Source organism: Sinocyclocheilus grahami, unplaced genomic scaffold, assembly GCF_001515645.1.
Source record: "Sinocyclocheilus grahami isolate Dianchi unplaced genomic scaffold, SAMN03320097.WGS_v1.1 scaffold478.1, whole genome shotgun sequence".
Taxonomy (NCBI): Eukaryota; Metazoa; Chordata; class Actinopteri; order Cypriniformes; family Cyprinidae; genus Sinocyclocheilus; species Sinocyclocheilus grahami.
Window position 1 is genome coordinate 85,665 of NW_015505657.1, and position 17,729 is coordinate 103,393.

At 39.5% G+C, this 17,729-nt stretch overlaps 1 protein-coding gene across 1 annotated transcript in view; it reads left to right on the forward strand.

Annotated features, from left to right (window-relative positions):
• loxl2a (lysyl oxidase-like 2a) overlaps positions 1-17,729 on the forward strand; it is a 33,253-nt gene that overhangs the window by 2,457 nt on the left and 13,067 nt on the right. Inside the window, exons 2-6 of the mRNA XM_016236021.1 lie at positions 1,327-1,608; positions 2,608-2,783; positions 13,280-13,488; positions 15,012-15,228; positions 16,834-17,017. Of these exons, the coding sequence (XP_016091507.1) occupies positions 1,341-1,608; positions 2,608-2,783; positions 13,280-13,488; positions 15,012-15,228; positions 16,834-17,017 (1,054 nt within the window). The 5' untranslated portion in view covers positions 1,327-1,340. The remainder of the gene's footprint in view (positions 1-1,326; positions 1,609-2,607; positions 2,784-13,279; positions 13,489-15,011; positions 15,229-16,833; positions 17,018-17,729) is intronic.

Below are 17,729 nucleotides of genomic sequence, written 5' to 3' on the forward strand. Positions count from 1 at the left end.
CTTGTTGTTTGTCATTTCTCCGATCACAAATGCAGACATGGTTTACACTGTTTACACAGCGCGATGCAACGTGTAAAAAGACAGTATAAGTCATTATAATCTGTAATTATGTCCCCACTGGATGCAGCAAATGCCTCGTTTATAATGAGTCTTAATGTTTTGTCTCGTCGCTCCTGCTGGGACACAGCATCACAATATGGTAAGGGGCATAACATTTCCGTCACACGCTTGAGGTATTCGGCCAATCACAACGCACTGGATAGCTGGCCAATCAGAGCACACCTCGCTTTTCAGAACGATGAGCTTTGTAAAAATCGAGCGTTTCAGAAAGGCAAGGCATAGAGGAGAAACAATAATGTACAGTATGTGGAAAATAATGTGTTTTTTGAACCTTAAACGGCATAAACACATTTCATTACACCAAATACACAAAATAATGTTCTTTTTAGCAGCATCATATGACCCCTTTAATGCAGTGACTCACTGACAAGGCATCTTTTAGTGATTTGTTTGGGAACAGAATCCCTTAGGGAAAGAGATTTTCTCAGTCAGGAAATGGGATATTCTGTTACCTATGAGTACCTGGAGGAGTGTCCTGAACATGAATTCAGCAACTAATCTTAACATCATGATGTGCAGATAGCATCTAGTTACCCCACATGAGTATGCATGTGAATAAAACATGCATCTTAACTGTTTGTGTAAATGTCCACTTTGTGGTTTTGGCAGTTAGATGTGTATGAATAGCAGGGGTTGTTATGTCATATGTGCTGACGTTTCTATAAACTCCACCATCCTGGAAACTATTTGGCTGCCATTCATTGATAGTTCTTGTGTAAATGCTGAGCTCTGTTTTTTGGTGCAGAATTAATAGATAGATGTTTTTAATGCAGTAGACATACATGCCTTTGAGAGACATTAATGTCAGTATCATCAGTGTCAATAATTGTAGGTCTTGTTCCTAAAAAACCCCTCTAGTTGACAGTTTGGGATGAGTGATGGAAAAAGTAAACACCCCAGTCATCTGTCTACTATAGCTTCAGGATTTGAGAAATAGTGGGGGCAGGACTGACATGGACAGACAGAGTTCAGAATGGTCTCTTTATTAGTAAAGGAAAGCCCTTGACCTCTTTTGAAGACCTCAAATGCCTTATTCTTAAAGATTTAATCCATTTAATTTTTTTGCTGATTGCCAATTTAACTGGAAATTGATTTCAAATGAATTATTTCACCATTAATTATGAACAATTCCCTAAATTGGTTTAGTGAAGGTTCTTGCATGTTACATTGTTAATCTTGTGTTTGTGTTATTTAATGCTTTCGCAGGTGAAAGTTTAGCCATGGCGGTCTCTTCTGCATTGTGCATCTTTAGTCTCTTGGCTTTGGTTCAGGCTCAATCTGAATCCCAGCAACCTAAGATTCAACTCCGCCTAGCGGGTGATAAACGCAAGCATTACGAGGGTCGTCTGGAGGTCTCCTACAACAATGAATGGGGGACTATCTGTGATGATGACTTCTCAATCGAAGCTGCACATGTTGCATGCAGGGAGCTTGGCTTCCTGGGTGCTGTAGCTTGGTCCCCATCTGCAAAGTTTGGACAAGGAGAAGGTAGGCAAGAATTCTGATGGCGTATTATAAGCTTCTGTTCTATTGAAAGATCCACTATGTGCATATATTCTTGGATTTTATTGCTAATACATTATGTTTTAGTCATTAGCAGTAATTGATACCAAACACGAAAAAGTATGGAAACAAGATTCAAAGTCAAGAGCAGACGTAATCTCATCTCTCTGTCTCTTTACCATAGAAACATGATGATTTGTCTCAATAAATCTGTCCAAAGATTGTAAATCAGTGGGTGGTTATGATTGAGCCCTATGGGAAGAGTAGCAATTGGTCTTCCACTCTTATTCCACTTTCCACCGAGTAAGCAAAATCATAAGCACCATGTAATGCATAGTGAAGGGGAATTCTGGAAGGGTTCATATTTGATAACTTTATATTGAATCAAAGGAAGTTAACAAAATCTAGCCAGACTTGAGTGGTTTAAGCTGGTAATTCACCCAAATAAGAAACTTTGGATTTCATTCACTTCAAAGATCCATGAAAAATGTCTTAATATTTCTTAAAATTGAGAAATTTTAAAGACAGAATAGAGACTGGGACTTTTAAGCTTCAAAATGCATCATAAAAGTCAGTCAGTGGGTTGGTCTTGAGAACCCAATCAGTCCATTTCATCAGCATAATCACTGAAAAGATTAAAAGAGCAATTCATTTGTGAGAGGCAGATGTCAAGATTTTAAGGTTAAGATTAAGATTTTAACTTTTGAATTATTTTAGTTTGACTTTCAGTCTGACATTCAAAACGCTTGGAGCATAGCACACAAGTTGTGAGAACACCTTTAATGATTCTTTTATGGTGCTTATTAAAAAATATTCTTCAAAAACTCACCATCATACAGGTTTTGAAATAGATAAGGTAGAGTTACAGAGTAAATTTTGAGAGTTGAAGGGAATTAAGTAGCCAGGTAGTGCCACCAACACTGCATCCAAAACACAACATCGGCTGGTGATTGACAAAACCAACAATTGTTCTTTGTTCCACAGGACGCATTTGGCTGGACAACGTCCATTGCACAGGAAGAGAGAAATCTTTAGCCGAATGCCCCTCGAATGGCTTTGGGGTGTCAGACTGCCGACACAGCGAGGATGTTGGGGTGATTTGCAATCAGAAGCGCATCCCTGGCCACAGGTTCATCAATACCATGAACAACAACGTTGAGGTACATCAACTCTAGGTTCGCATAATCATGTTAGTTTATTAACTAGGGGTGGGAGAAAATAATCGATCCGTCGATGCATCGCGATTCTCTCTCCAACGATTCTGGATCGATTCTGAGAATTCTGAGTTTGCTTTAGAAACACCCGTATTCTGTTTGCTTCCAGTTCCTCACACACATACACCACTCGAACCTTCTGTAAAATAATCTTTCATAAAGTTCGGAAAGATTGAAGCTAATTACAAGAACATTCGCGGGCTTCATTGCAGAGACGCACGCTTTGTTTGATGTTACACTTGAAGTGTGCGGTCTCGCCCGTAGGTATTTTCCTTACAAATGCTCTACAAAGTCATCATTTATCTGGTTTGGAATGCAGTGGACTTATATATTTAAAATATGAACCTCACTAACAGAAGGCTGCTTTCAATTTCAAATGCTGACGCGCACTTTGTTTGTGAAGACTCCGTGTAAGTGGTTTACTGCACTTGTGTCTCAAATTGGTTTTATGAAGCAAAATTAATGTAAACACAGCCAGTTATGTCTTAAGGGATTAAATGGACAGGACAAACCACATTACTTCTTATATTTCAAAAGAGATCTGTGCGTGAATGCAGCTTAATAGATCTCCCGCTGTCTATGATATCATAGTAAAAAACAACAGTAAAGATGAAGAAAAATCACTAACAGTTCTTGAATGGACAACGTTCAGATAATCTTAAATACTGAAAGCACTCTTTGTTTGTTGTTAGTAATATATTTCTATGCTCCTCTTTATTGTTTGCTACTTGCTTGTATGTTTTGAAGTTATATTAGTTTAAAATTCTTAACATACAACTGTTTTAATTATTTTTTTCCATTTGTAATTATTTTAAAAAGTACTTAATTACTTATGTAAGGATATGTAAATGTAAGGATTTTAAGATTCTCAACTAATTAATTAACAAGGGGGGAAAAAAGTAGATCAGGAATCGTTCTGGAATCGGATCGTGACTCCCAGAATCGAAATCGGATCGGATCGTGAGGTGACTAAATTATTAACCTGAGGTTGACAGTGCTTAGTCACTTGGGATTTACTGAAATGCAGTGCAGATGTAAGTTCAGAGCTGGTAAACCAAGCCTAAGGTTCTACTGGTGGCAATTGGGTTTAAGAAAGACTAGATATGCCTTTGAAAAGCCTTTTTAGGAGTTGCAGGGTTCAAAAAATGACAATGTGCTCCGAAAACCACACTGTATCATCAAAACCAGTGTTTCCCATCAGAAGAGCCAATAATCCTACCCAGAAAAGCATTATGTCTTAGACAAATTACCACATATCTTTGTCATATCGGGAAATTCAGTTCTGAGTGGCAGTTCTGCTTTCTTTCTTTCTTCTTGGTGAACATTCCCAGTCACTTTATCTCTTGGAAGAAAGGAAGTGAAGGTCTGTTACCATAGGTCACACATTCCTCTCCAAAATGTGCTGCTCTAGAATATTCTAAAATTCTCCTTTTATGATGCGCCAGCTGTCCACACACCTTTGATACAAAGGTCTGTGCCAGAATTAACCGATATTTGTATATTTGCCATGTTACTATGGCAACCAAGGTAAGCTGGTTTAAAGATGGACCTTTGAGAGCGATCAAAGAGCCCATGGTGTGCTTTTCCATTTCCACAACCCTAAGATTTAATGACTTTACCACATTGTGCTCCCCCCCCCCGATCCTTCCTGTCCCTGAGACGTTCCCCCGCTCCTCTGATGCCTTCTTTGGGAACTGCTGACTAATGGAAGGAATGATTTCAAAACAGAATCCCACCCGTTAAACGTGAGAAGCAAAAAGACTGTTGGTTAATAGATTTGAATGAGGGACAGTGTTTCTCTGGCCTGGTTTGAAAAATACCAGCCGACAGGTTCAACTTCCTATGATGTCACCAGTGAGGTGACAGTCTGTGAATGAATGTGAGAAGTTGTTAGCTATTGGTAGGTGCAATCGTGACTTTTCCCTGCATCACATACCAGAAGTCTGAGACACAGACGCTCCTCTGTGAAGCTCGTATGAGTGAGTTCTCAAACACCAGGGTGAACTAAACTGAGACAGACACCCAGATTCCTCAGGCTTCCTTCCAGCGCCAATGTTTTTATAAGCAAGAGTCCATCTTTTTGTGTATTTTTCTCATCAATGGACAATTTGATGTCAGAAATAACAAAGGGTAGCAGAAACTGGCAGACAAACAGTGCTAAATTCTTAACGCATCACAAGCAGTGGATTACAAAATGCTTCCACAAATATTATCCTTTGCCAAAACTGGAAAACGCTTTTTTTTATGTCATATATATAAACAACACAGTTTTAATGTCTGTTTGCCTGCTTTTATTTACCTTTCCTGGGTGTCAGCACAGCTAACCAGTGTGTGCTCCACCCAGCAAACATTACCTCTTAAAGACCTTCTTTAAAGATGTAGGAGAAGATGACAGATGGTTTTACTGCGGTTTTGCTGCTATGATCATATTAGCTTAGCCTATTATTGACATGTAAAGAAACACTACATTACCCTGAAAACATGTAGTGTTTGACATTAACATTAGCGTTAGTGTTATTTCAGAGCCCATAAATGCAGTGCAGCTACTTGATTAGCTGGGTTTAATGGCTTGTGAAACAGTTTAGACAAGTCCTTCAAAGACTGTAGTTGGATGACCTCTAGCAAAAGCACAAAATGCTTTTTTTAATGAATGTCCGTTTCCAAGATAGCCTTTGGCTGCATTTAGGTTCAGATAGATTCATGATTTTTCACAGAAGCAGAGATATTTTCACATTCGCATTCACATTTTTGTATTAATGAAGACACTGGCTAAAATACTTCCCTAAACAATCTAGCAACCAAACAGAACCGTGTAGAAAACGCCAAGCAGCATGCTAACAATCACAGTAGCATTGCAACATCACCACCACTTTTTTACCAGAAACTCCTAGTGCTATAATTTCTGTTTGAATGATAAATCAGATATTTAACTGTTTATATTGCTTTCCTTTTCACAGTTTTCCCACTATATTATCTGCCTCTGAAACATAAACAGTTTTTGTGCTTATAACTGACCACACACAGCTGGACACAAATTTATTGTCTAAACTAATAAGATAGGCAAAAGACAGGCTCTCAGAACAGACAGCAGAGGTAAATGAATGAGTGAATTGTTTGTTTTGTTTTCTTGTAAACATTTAGTGGAACAGAAGAACAGCTTATCGTATAATCAAATGAATCACCACCACACACAATCTGCCACCACACATGGAAACAATCGGAGGTCCACAGAGTGGTTACCAAAGATTCAGAGCATGCAAACTCTTTGCTTGGTTTGAGTTCAAGAAAAGGCTGTAATTAATCAGCTAATGATTATATAACTTATTTACATGTTTGTCTACAGCAGATGTTTCCTACCAACACAACTTTATATTCTTGGTATATACAGGACGTGCAGATGAGAATATGCAACTTGCTAAGATACACTATGACCTGACATGAATTTCAGCAGATGTTTAGAAGTCCTCAGGATTGAACTTTAGAACATTGTAAGATCATGTTCATGAGGCAAAAAGACAGGACCTAAAGAAGATTAAATGCTTATAATGATTTGTACTCTGCTTGTCATGGGGATTGATTGGAATATATATTTACCTTCAGCCAAAGCATGCTCTTAAGTCAACAAGCCAGTGCTGGTCTCAACAGAGCGCACTAGTAGTGAACCTACAAGCTAAGTGTAGCCTAAAGAGGTCAAAGGTCAGACCTTTCCACCAGGCATAGAGGTGTTGGCTTTCTCTCACATTCCGTTTGCAACAAAAGTAGCAAACTCAAGATACTTTGCGATTTCTAGACAAAGAAAGCTGTTAGATTCAAAACCAAGAAGTAAAGGGAGGGGAGGTCAGATGAGAGGTTAGGAAACCTTTAAAAGCTTATTTTTTTGTGTGGAATATTACACATGTACCTGATAGCTATTACTGAAATAAGTATTTTGAGAACTAATGCTAGAATCTGAGTGTTTATTAGCCAGTCAGAAAATTTGGACACTCATTTTGAAAGCTCTCTGCCAGTTTGTGTGAGTTTGGCACCAGACTACCTGTTTTTCCAAACAATGGAGAGCAGGGGGTGATTTTTTGGAAAAAGTCATTATTTTGGCAAAGAAATTGCTTACAGAACCTGTAGAATCTACTTGTGTCATAGTCTAGACCAGCTTATTCAAGTTTAAATCCAGGCTGAGACCGGAGTGGTTTAGTGAGAGTCAAGATCGAGAATAGAAGAGGGTCTAGTCTGAGTCTGAAAGGTACAGACAGTGTGAAAATGCTTTTGTATACGCAGTGCTGTAATAGTCAAGGCCAAATACTCCCGAGTCCATGACTTTGGAATCGAGTCCAAAGAATTTAAAGTCAAAACCACCAGTGTAAGTGATTGGTTGTCAGGGACAACGGTCAAATATATCATTTAAGGGTTATTATTATACAAAAACATTTGACCGCAGAATATTATCAAATCAGACTTAAGTACTCTATATAGTTACAAGATCTCTTGCTGCATTGATTTTTAAGTATATAGATATATTGCTGCTATATCTATATTAAAGGGATAGTTCACCCAAAAATGAAAATTTGATGTTTATCTGCTTACCCCCAGGGCGTCCAAGACTTTGTTTCTTCAGTAGAACACAAATGATGATTTTTTACTCCAGCCGTTGCAGTCTATCAGTCGTATAATGCATGGCAATGGTAACAAAATCTATGAGAGTAAAAAAAACATGCACAGACAAATCCTAATTAAACCCTGCGGCTGGTGATGACACATTGATGTCCTAAGACACGAAACGATCGGTTTGTGCCAGAAACCGAACAGTATTTATATCATATTTTACCTCTAATACACCACTATGTCCAACTGCTTTGAGCGCGCACACGGGATCCGGTGCGTGAGGTGTGTACGCGCTCTGGCGTAGTTTACGTTAATGGGTGTGTTGATATCCAGCCGAAGAGCAATCAACCATAACTTCAGGCGAGCAGGCTCAGAAGTTGGGAATACGTGGTCACCACTCCCGAATGAGTTCGCGCGAGAGAAAGTAATCTTTTAGTTTTAAGTCGGTTTGAACAATCCGGATAAGCGCAAGTAAGTACCATTTTGATTAGCCGTCGTACCTACAATGACTGTGCACTGTGTAAACAATGAGTGACGTATACGAGCGAAAGATCAACGTAAACTCCGGTGCTTGCGTAAACTACGCCAGAGCGCGTACACACCTCACGCACTGGATGCCGTGCGCGCGCTCAAAGCAGTTGTACATAGTGGCATATTAGAGGTAAAATATGATATAAATACTGTTCGGTTTCTAGCACAAACCGATCGTTTTGTGTCTTAGGACATCAATGTGTCGTCACGAGCCACAGGGTTTAATTTGGATTTGTCTGTGCATGGTTTTTTTACTCTCATAGATTTTGTTAACATTGTTACGACTGATAGACTGCAACGGCTGGAGTTAAAAATCTCCGTTTGTGTTCTACTGAAGAAACAAAGTCACCTACATCTTGGATGCCCTGGAGGTAAGCTGATAAACATCAAATTTTCATTTTTGGGTGAACTATGCCTTTAAGTTATAAAGTAAAGACTAATATGTTCTCCCAGAACCCAAGACTTGTTCTGACTAGTGTCTTTGTCTGCAAGGTGTTTAGAACTGCTCTTGAATTATGGAAGACCAGCCTTTTGGGAAGAATCTCCAGGGTTGAATATAATTATGCCCAGAGATGCTCTGTGGAATGAGAGTTCAGGGGTCACATTAAGTTTAAGCGTTTCCTTGGTACCGACTTGTTCGTGGGACCCTTGTGACCCTTTACTACTGCTGAGTTCACCATTAATTCTGTCATGCTTTGTTTCTTGTCCTCCCTCTTTATTTCCTTCATGCACACAGAGTTGTAAGTGGTACCCTGACACAAAGATGACCCTGAATCCTCTCAGACAGTTGTAGACAGGCTGGCTTTGGCATGGTGGTGTGAATATGAGTTGTGTTTGAGAGTGATGACACACTGAGATGAAGAATCTTCCTGCTTTTTGGGGGGTAGGAATGATAGTTTGTACATATTTTCGGCTTTGTAACTTTGGAGAGAATCCAGATGTTTTCCACGTAGCCTCTTTCTTGGAGATTACTTCAGCAAGAATCAATATACCTGCTGGATCGATCCACCCCTCACATTTTCCTCCTTTATCATTTACTTCCTCAAAAAGTGCCTAAAATTCCCTCGAACGTTCCTCAAAACCACAAACCTGCACAATCAACAAGTGTTTTCACTCTTGAGTGCCTGGAACAGGCACGTGGAGGACCAACGTGAAACACGAGGCAGGAAGTGAATAAGAGAGGAGATTTTGACTGCGCGACTGTACCAGACACTGTCACCTCTCCCTCGCCCACATTGAGAAGCCCTAAGGAGGAACATTAACGGCATGTAAATATTTTGATATCTGGATTCCATGAACGTGAAAAGAAGGTGGTTCTGTCCCAGCTGGCACCTCAGCAACTGAGGAATGTCTGGACTACGAGGGGCTTCCAGTCTCACTGCTACTGTTTCCATCGCTTACACATGGACCCCTCGCTCTTAAACGTAGTCACATGTGGGAATGGTTTCTTACTTATACGAATGACTGTAAGTGCGTATGTCTCAGACGTACTAGTCTATATGTGCTGACAGACAGCATTTACAGTCTCAAAGACCTCTTTGTCAGGTCTCATTCCTAAAAAATGCCCACACGTTCTGAAGTAAAGGTGATGTGATTGAGTGAAAGATGACGTCTGTTTGGTTGTACACATACACATTTACACATTTAGATTATTAACAGTGATTTAATCCAATAAATATCTTTAAAAGAATTTGCACATGAAAGTACCTCATGAAAAACATATTTTGGACAGACTTTTGAGCTTTGGTGATAACTAAGCAAACATTTAATTACAATGCTACAATAGTAATTTTATGCTACAAATGACATTAAAAGTGGAAAATGTTCCCCTCCAAGAATTGTGGTGACATACATGTGTTAACAGCTAATATGCTGCTTTTTAATGATGGAGATTCGCTTTGATCTAAACGGCAATCTTGAGGGCAAATGGGTTTCTGGCATTTGTCCAGCAATGTCAGACATCTTTTTAATTTCTTGCATAAGGTAAAGAGCACTGTTAGCTGCAGTTGCTTGCTTTATTTAATTGATTTCATACATTTTCACTGTGAATTAGACACAAAACCTTGCCATTGTTAGTGCTTTGCTGTGCCATTGAGCTACAGGAACACAAAAATGCCTTTCATGTGAATTCATAGTATTTTCTGGTTAAGAGACCTCAATAGGGTCCGTTTTCTTTTACCTGTCTAGGAATTTCCCCAAAACAAAACCTTGGATTTGAAGTCTTGATGGCTCCTGTCGAACTTGTCATCATATCAGTCAGGAAGATTGCCTACAACATTGCCTTCATTGTTGGTCACTGCATGTCGAGTCTTGGGCCAGACATTCTTCAAGCTTAACAAAGCAGAAATTGTTGGTTCAGGTATTATGTACAGAGAACATTCCTTGTTAGACTGATACTTTATCCCTTAAAGGGTGTTTGATGTAATACCCAACACCTGCAACATAGTGCTGGGCAGTATACTGGTTTAAATGGTAAACCAGTTTGAATTACACACACGGTATGAATAAAAAAAAATAAAAAAAACAGCATACCAGTACAAGTGGCTCAGCAACGGTAACCTTAGACAGTGTCCTGAATTGAGAGAGGATCCTTATTAAAAGCATACATTTCTGACTAATGACTGGATAACTTTTAGAAATATTAATTACACACAACTAATTCTTTAATTTTGCAAATAAACCAACTGTAAATGGCTGACAGAGGCCAGGGATGTTGAAGACGAATGCAAAGAGGAGAAAATAGCAGGCAGAGAAAAACTCACTTCACCATCCGGTGGAACAAAATCCTAAATACTGAAGTGGGGGTGGGGGTTTAAATAAATCTATCTCTGAGGGGAACTGAAAACTTCAGAAAAGTTGAGATGGTATTTTCTTTTCATCTTACCTCCATATAATGCATATTAAAGGGTTAGTTCACCCCAAAATGAAAATTCTGTCATTAATTACGCACCCTCATGTCGTTCCAAACCCGTAAGACCTTTGTTCGTCTTCGGAACAACAAATTAAGTTCTGTCAGGACCACTATCGTCAGAATGATAGATACTTAGCATAAAGTTTGGTTTGGCGGTATGGTTCTGTTCTGGGCAAAAAACCTCCCTGCCCATCCATGCAGCCTGTCATGAATGAGCAGGGAGAGCAGCAATAATAACCCCCCTAGGGGATTAAATGTGAGAGCTTTCAGACCCTGCATAGACAGCAACGCAACTGTAATGGTCCCAGGTCCAGAAACGTAGTAAGGACATCGGTAAAACAGTCCATGTGACATCAGTGGCTCAACTTCAGTTTTGTGAAGCTACGGGAATACTTTTTGAGCGCAAAGAAAACAAAAATAACAATTTATTTAACAATTCTTCTCCCCCAAGTTACGTCTTCTGCTATTTTGGAGAGTACCCAAGAGCGTAGTTGACGTAATCAGCGTTGTTTACGTTCGGGGGAGAAAGCACACGCATGAACGTAATCTGCGTAATCAGCGTTGTTTATGCTTAGGGGATACTTAGGGGATGCTTAGGGGATAGTTGTGAAACTCTCTGCATGGTCGTTTCTACGTTTCTACATGATATGTTTCTGGACCTGGGAACATTACAGTTGTGTTGCTGTCTATGCAGGGTCTGAGAGCTCTCACATTTCATCAAAAATATCTTAATTTGTGTTCCGAAGATGAACGAAGGTCTTACGGGTTTGGAACAACATGAGAGTGAGTAATTAATGACAGAATTTTCATTTTGGGGTGAACTAACCCTTTAATGTAGTATTGGAAATCACATAGGTGGTTTGTTTTCAGCAGTAACCAAGTAAACGCTGTATCGCTGCTGTTCCATAAGCGCCACCTGCTGTCACATTTTTGAATTTGCAGTTTTCATTCAGCCCATCTGCAGTTTCGGTTTCGTGCAGACATGTTTTATGTAGCATAATTTCAAAAATCTTAAAGTCAGATTAGAACATCAGAAAAAAAATCTGTTTTTGCTTCAGATTTTGATATTATACAATATAATTTATATCAAAAACTGCTCATGTTGCATATGTTTGTTTGGATTGTGATTAAAATGCAGTCTCATGCATTCTGATAAAAGCACAGTCAGGGTGTGATAAACCATGAAACCGTGATACAGATTTGTGGTCTGTCCTCCCAGCACTACCTGCAAGGCATTTTTTTGTATATGTAAATATATAAATATGAGGATGTATGAAAATTCCAACTGTATTTTCCATCAGCAAACTCAAATGTACTTATGCCATCATAGTATATCAATCTCTGAATTTCTTATGTGGGCAAAACCTGAGAATGATAAAACAGGGCGTCTCTTTGTTTTAAAAATATGCAGTGGAAGGTGTCTGGTCTGGTTTCTTTAGACGGAGGTCACGCTATCAGGCAACAGGCGTAGGCTCTTCCTCACATCTGGCTGCATGACCCCGACTCACACCCTCAGCTTCAACACTCAGCTCTTTGGTTTCCTCCAGACTTCCCTTGCTTAAGCAAACAGTGATGTGTCTGACTAGAGAGCCCACTTCAACGGACCCAACCCATCAGTCTGGCCTTTATATAGTAATATTTACATTAAACTCAGTTCTGCTCACTCTGCGTCTAGAGCATTTAGGTCTTTGTGAGGCCGCCACATTCCTTTGGCTTCATCCCGTCGGCCAACTTTCTCTCTCTCTTTTCTTTCATGCACACACATGCCAAAATTAAATTAGATGCCACAGTCTTCGTCTTATGTTTACCGTGGTCAGTTGAAACATGTCCGGTAACCACCTTCCCGATAATAGTACAACATTTCTTGGTTTACGCATCTAAAACATTCCTTACAGTTGATATCATGACAAACATCCCTTATGAGGGCACATGTGAGGGTATTTTTTGGGGCAACCAAAGGTGCTTTTGAATTTTATAACAGTTAATACTCCTGTAACTTAATGGATTGGATGACAGATTCATGTGCTACTGTAATGAAAGTTCATGAACTCCTCAAAATCTGGGATGACCACCACAAGACTGGTTAAGAATGTTTTGAGAGATATTGAAGTGAGGTTTTTGGTCAAATTCCAACTTTGGCCTTGTCTTATAAACTGTCTTTGGCGAGCCTTGTCAAATGTGAGTCATGAATTATCTGGCTCCTCGGTTTGGCCCTCAGATTCCACCCTGAAAGAGTAGAAGACACTTTTCAGACTAAAACAGTGTCTGCAACATATCCAGAACTTTTTCCAAGTAATTTACTGCTACTTGAGGAAGTGACCTGAATAAACGATCCATTCTGGGAATATTGTGGGAATTCTGATAATGACTGATAACATGTTCTTTTGTTTTTTTCCCTCCCTAGACTCTCGAAGAACGGGTGGAAGAAATCCGTATAAGACCCATTTCATCCCACCTCAAGCGCATACCCGTCACTGAAGGCTACGTGGAGATTAAGGAACGGGGCAAATGGAGGCAGATCTGTGATGAGGCGTGGACCCCCCTTAACAACCGAGTCGTCTGTGGAATGTACGGATTCCCCGGAGACAAGAATTACAACAACAAAGTCTATAAGTAAGGAAAAGTCCCCGCTGCTTTGCTTTGTATGATAACCGGCCATGAGTCAAGCACAAATTTGAAAAAAGATACATTTTCAGGCCTTTGTGATTAGGACGCAATAAAAATCAAGAAAAAACAGGCAAGAAAGAAAGCAGACACACACATAGATATTCGGGTTTCCCCAAAAGTAACAATAACTTTGTAAAGTTTAAAGTTACCATGCAAACAGGCAACAAGAGTTATTTAGTCTTGAGATGTGTGTGAACGCCTCCCCAAGTGAGTCATGGCCAGATTGTTTCCCAACATACTTCTTGGCCGTTTCCCATCTAGCAGAGAACATTGTGTTTCCACTGTAACTCCGTTAAGGACATTTTACAGTATAACTGCCTATAAATTATAATTTTAGGGTGTACCACATTTGTACACTAAAACACACTATAACACACAAAAGTTCATAGCCAGTGTATATATTTTTGTATAAGTATATAAAAAAAAAACATTCCAGGAAATGTTCAGAAAATATGAGTTTTTTTTTTGTTGTATTCATGGGTTTATTTCTAAACTAAGCAACATACTAAAGAAAGTAATGCCTGGTGATATTTAAAGATGAGGTTTGTCTATGTTTGTTTGTTTGTTGGAACATTTCATAATGGTCCACTTTTTAAGCCACTGGCCATGTGACCTCACTTTTCCTCAGTCCATTTATGTTAAGTCTGGGCCTTTAATGTTATTCATACCATTGAGAAACACAATTTTGCAATGAGTAGGACATCGTAAATTATATTGCCTTACATCACAGTCGATGTATAGTACCAAAATGCTATTGAGATATCAAAAAATGCTCACAAATTTTAACGGACTTGTAATGAACTCAGAACATGCTGTACTCATTAAACGAGTGTTTAAAGATTCCCTGATCTGAAGGAAAGGAAACCTGCAGGCTTCACAGATCGTTTGAGTCAAGATGTTTGGTGACCTTTGCTGAACTAGGATTTTCTCTGGACTGTTGAATCATGGGAAATGTTCTGTTTTCTTGGGTTAGCAGCACAGCAGTACTGCCACAGGCAATGTCTGGTCCCTATAGTAATCATAACACGTCCCTCTGAATAATGGTTGTGATATCCTCCTAAAGAAGTCGTGGCCCAATGGTTAGAGAGTCGGACTCATAACCCAAAGGTTGTGGGTTTGAGTCTTGTACCAGCAGGGATTGTAGATGGGGGGAGTGAATGTACAGCGCTCTCTCCCACCTTCAATACCATGACTGAGGTGCCCTTGAGCAAGGCACTGAACCCCCAACTGCTCCCCGGGCGCCGCAGCATAAATGGCTGCCCACTGCTCTGGGTGTGTGTTCACTGCTGTGTGTGTGCACTTTGGATGGGTAAATGCAGAGCACTAATTCCGAGTATGGGTCACCATACTTGGCCACATGTCACGTCACTTCACTTTAAACAAGAATTCAATATCTGAAATATGTATTTAATTCCATGATTAATTATTTTGTGGCACAACTGATCTTTATCTGTGGCTCTGTTTTACAGATCACTGTCCATGCGTAAGAAAAAGAACTACTGGCGTTTCTCAGTGAACTGCACAGGAAATGAAGCCCATCTGTCCAGCTGTAGGCTGGGCAAACCCTTGGAGCCCAAGCGGAACGGCACATGTGGACGTGGCCTGCCTGTGGTGGTCAGCTGTGTGCCTGGAAGAGCTTTTGCCCCCTCATCCTCCACTGGCTTCCGCAAGGCTTACAGACCAGAGGTTGGTAGCGTGGAATTAGCATTAGTAGCCTTACAATTTAAGTAGCTGTAATCACTAGCGCTGCTTAGCATCAAAATTATTTTCCTAAGAATCAGTGTCATCAGCAAAAGAAAAGTCATTCATGATTGTGTTTCCTAAGGCGTTCTGGTTATCATTGGGCTCACAGACATACAGTACTATTTAAAAGTATATTATGGCTTTAGACTTTGTAGAACATATCCAACAGGGAAAATAGGTAATAGAAAATAGTAATTCATGGCATGGTACAATTAACAGAGCATGAAGTTAGCATTAGCGGTCTCATAATTTGAAGGTAGTAGCTACTAGCGCTTCTCAACAGCGAAAAAGAGTGACGATAGATTAAAAATAGTATTCCTAAGAATCAACAGTACCAGCAGCAACAGAAAATGTACTTTAATCATCTTTCATAAGGTTTTCCAGTTTGCATTAGGTTCACCCAACTACTTGATTGAAAATTACCCATGGATTTACTACAAATAAAACCAAAAAAAAAAAAAAAACATGGTTACTATAGATAACCCATGGTAACTACAAATTAACCATGGTTTACTACACTAACCATAGTTTAACCTTGGTATTTGTAGTAAAACTGTTATACAAACGTAGTCAATATGCCAAAAAAACACATGCTATAATAAAACAATGGTTAATTTTCATAAGGGTTGCACTAAGGGTCCCGCGTTCTATTCGCCGCGGGAGTTTCACTCGTTCATTCTCGTGAGTATTTACATCCCTCCGCAAGCACACGTGAGCTCAGCTTTACAGAAACTCGCTGATCTGATCACAGACACAGAACAACAACACCCGGACTCTGTTTTAATCATTCTCGGGGACTTTAATTATAGTATATTATGTCCTTAAACTTAGTAGAACATATCAAACATTGTCAATAATGAGTCACTGACATGAACAACATGTAGAAAATGAAGTTTGTATTAGCGGCCCCATGTTACAAGTGCTGCTTAGCAGCAAGGAGTGATGCTGGAATAAGAATAGCTCTCCTAAGAATCTACACTGTCATCTGCAATGATATAATGAAGGAAAATTCCTTTTGGACTGACTTCCATCAGCTGTTCCCGGTTAGCACTGGGTTCACAGGCTACTTGTTTGTTCTAATGCGCACGTGAAAATTAGTTTTCCATTTTTTTATTCTAAATGTCTGTAGAGGGCTGAATGTTAAGCGCTAAGGTTACAGTCCCTCTCAGAGATGATTTGTGGTTGTAGAATGTTTGGTGAGTCTGTTTTCCCTCATCTATCGGCCTCTTACATTTCTGGAAAGAATCGCTTCCTCTTCCATTGTTTTCCTGTGGATCATCATGTTCGTTCAGCTTGGATGTCATAGTGACACTTCAGTCATGTAGTACATTAAATCATATTGCCTTTTCGAAGAAAAGGAGATTATATAATATTCAAACATGGCCCCAAAGGTCTGAAGTGCGTGTGTATAAACAAGAGATGGGGAAACTTCATCTGAAAGGCTGAATCACCCGAATCAGATCCATATACAGAGATTGAACAAACACAGGTCACTGAGGGCGTGTGGACTGATCATCCTGCTAATTTCTTCCATGTCTGATTTTGCAGCAACCCCTGGTTCGTCTGCGGGGAGGTTCGAATATCGGTGAAGGGAGAGTGGAGGTGCTGAAGAATGGAGTTTGGGGAACCGTCTGCGATGATAACTGGAACCTGAGGGCTGCTACCGTCGTGTGTCGAGAACTGGGCTTTGGGAGTGCCAAAGAGGCTCTCACTGGAGCGAAGTTAGGACAAGGTTAGTTAATACTAGGGATGCACCAATACCACTTTTTCCAGTACTCGCCCGATACCGATACTTTTATTTCTGTTACTTGCCGATACCGAGTACCAATACCGATATTTTTATTGCATTTGTACATTTTTTAAATATTGGGTACAGAAACCAAAAGGGTATGTATAATGTTAATTGGTTAACTTCATTTATCAAATAGATACAGTCAAACCAAAATTTATTCAGACACCTTCAACATTTCTCACATTATCACAGTTGCTTCAGTGTTTTTTCCCAGACTCGGTTTGAATAATTTTTGGACCCAAATTTGTATCAATTTTACTGGTAGTCCACTGTATGAAGAATTTTTGGGTATGATTTGTCACAGTTTACTTTATTTTGCTATCCTCACTTACATAAATGAACTATAGTGTCCTGCACCCACTAGTAAAAAAATATAAAAAATTATATCTGGTCTCTGAATCATGTTTGGTTTCACTGTATATCCTTCGGTTATTTTCACACTTAATTATACCCATTAACATGTATTTTACAAGTTTTTGTTACTTTCACTCTTCATTTTTTTTGCTCTGTGGTACATCATCTTTAATTTAATAGCATTAGAGCTGCTCCATTGCAGCGGCTTAATACTGTAATCACACGCTTTGCTGTAATAATGCAGGGAACCACTCGCTATAAATCTCCTAACTGTGATATTTTCAGAAATAGAAGTCGC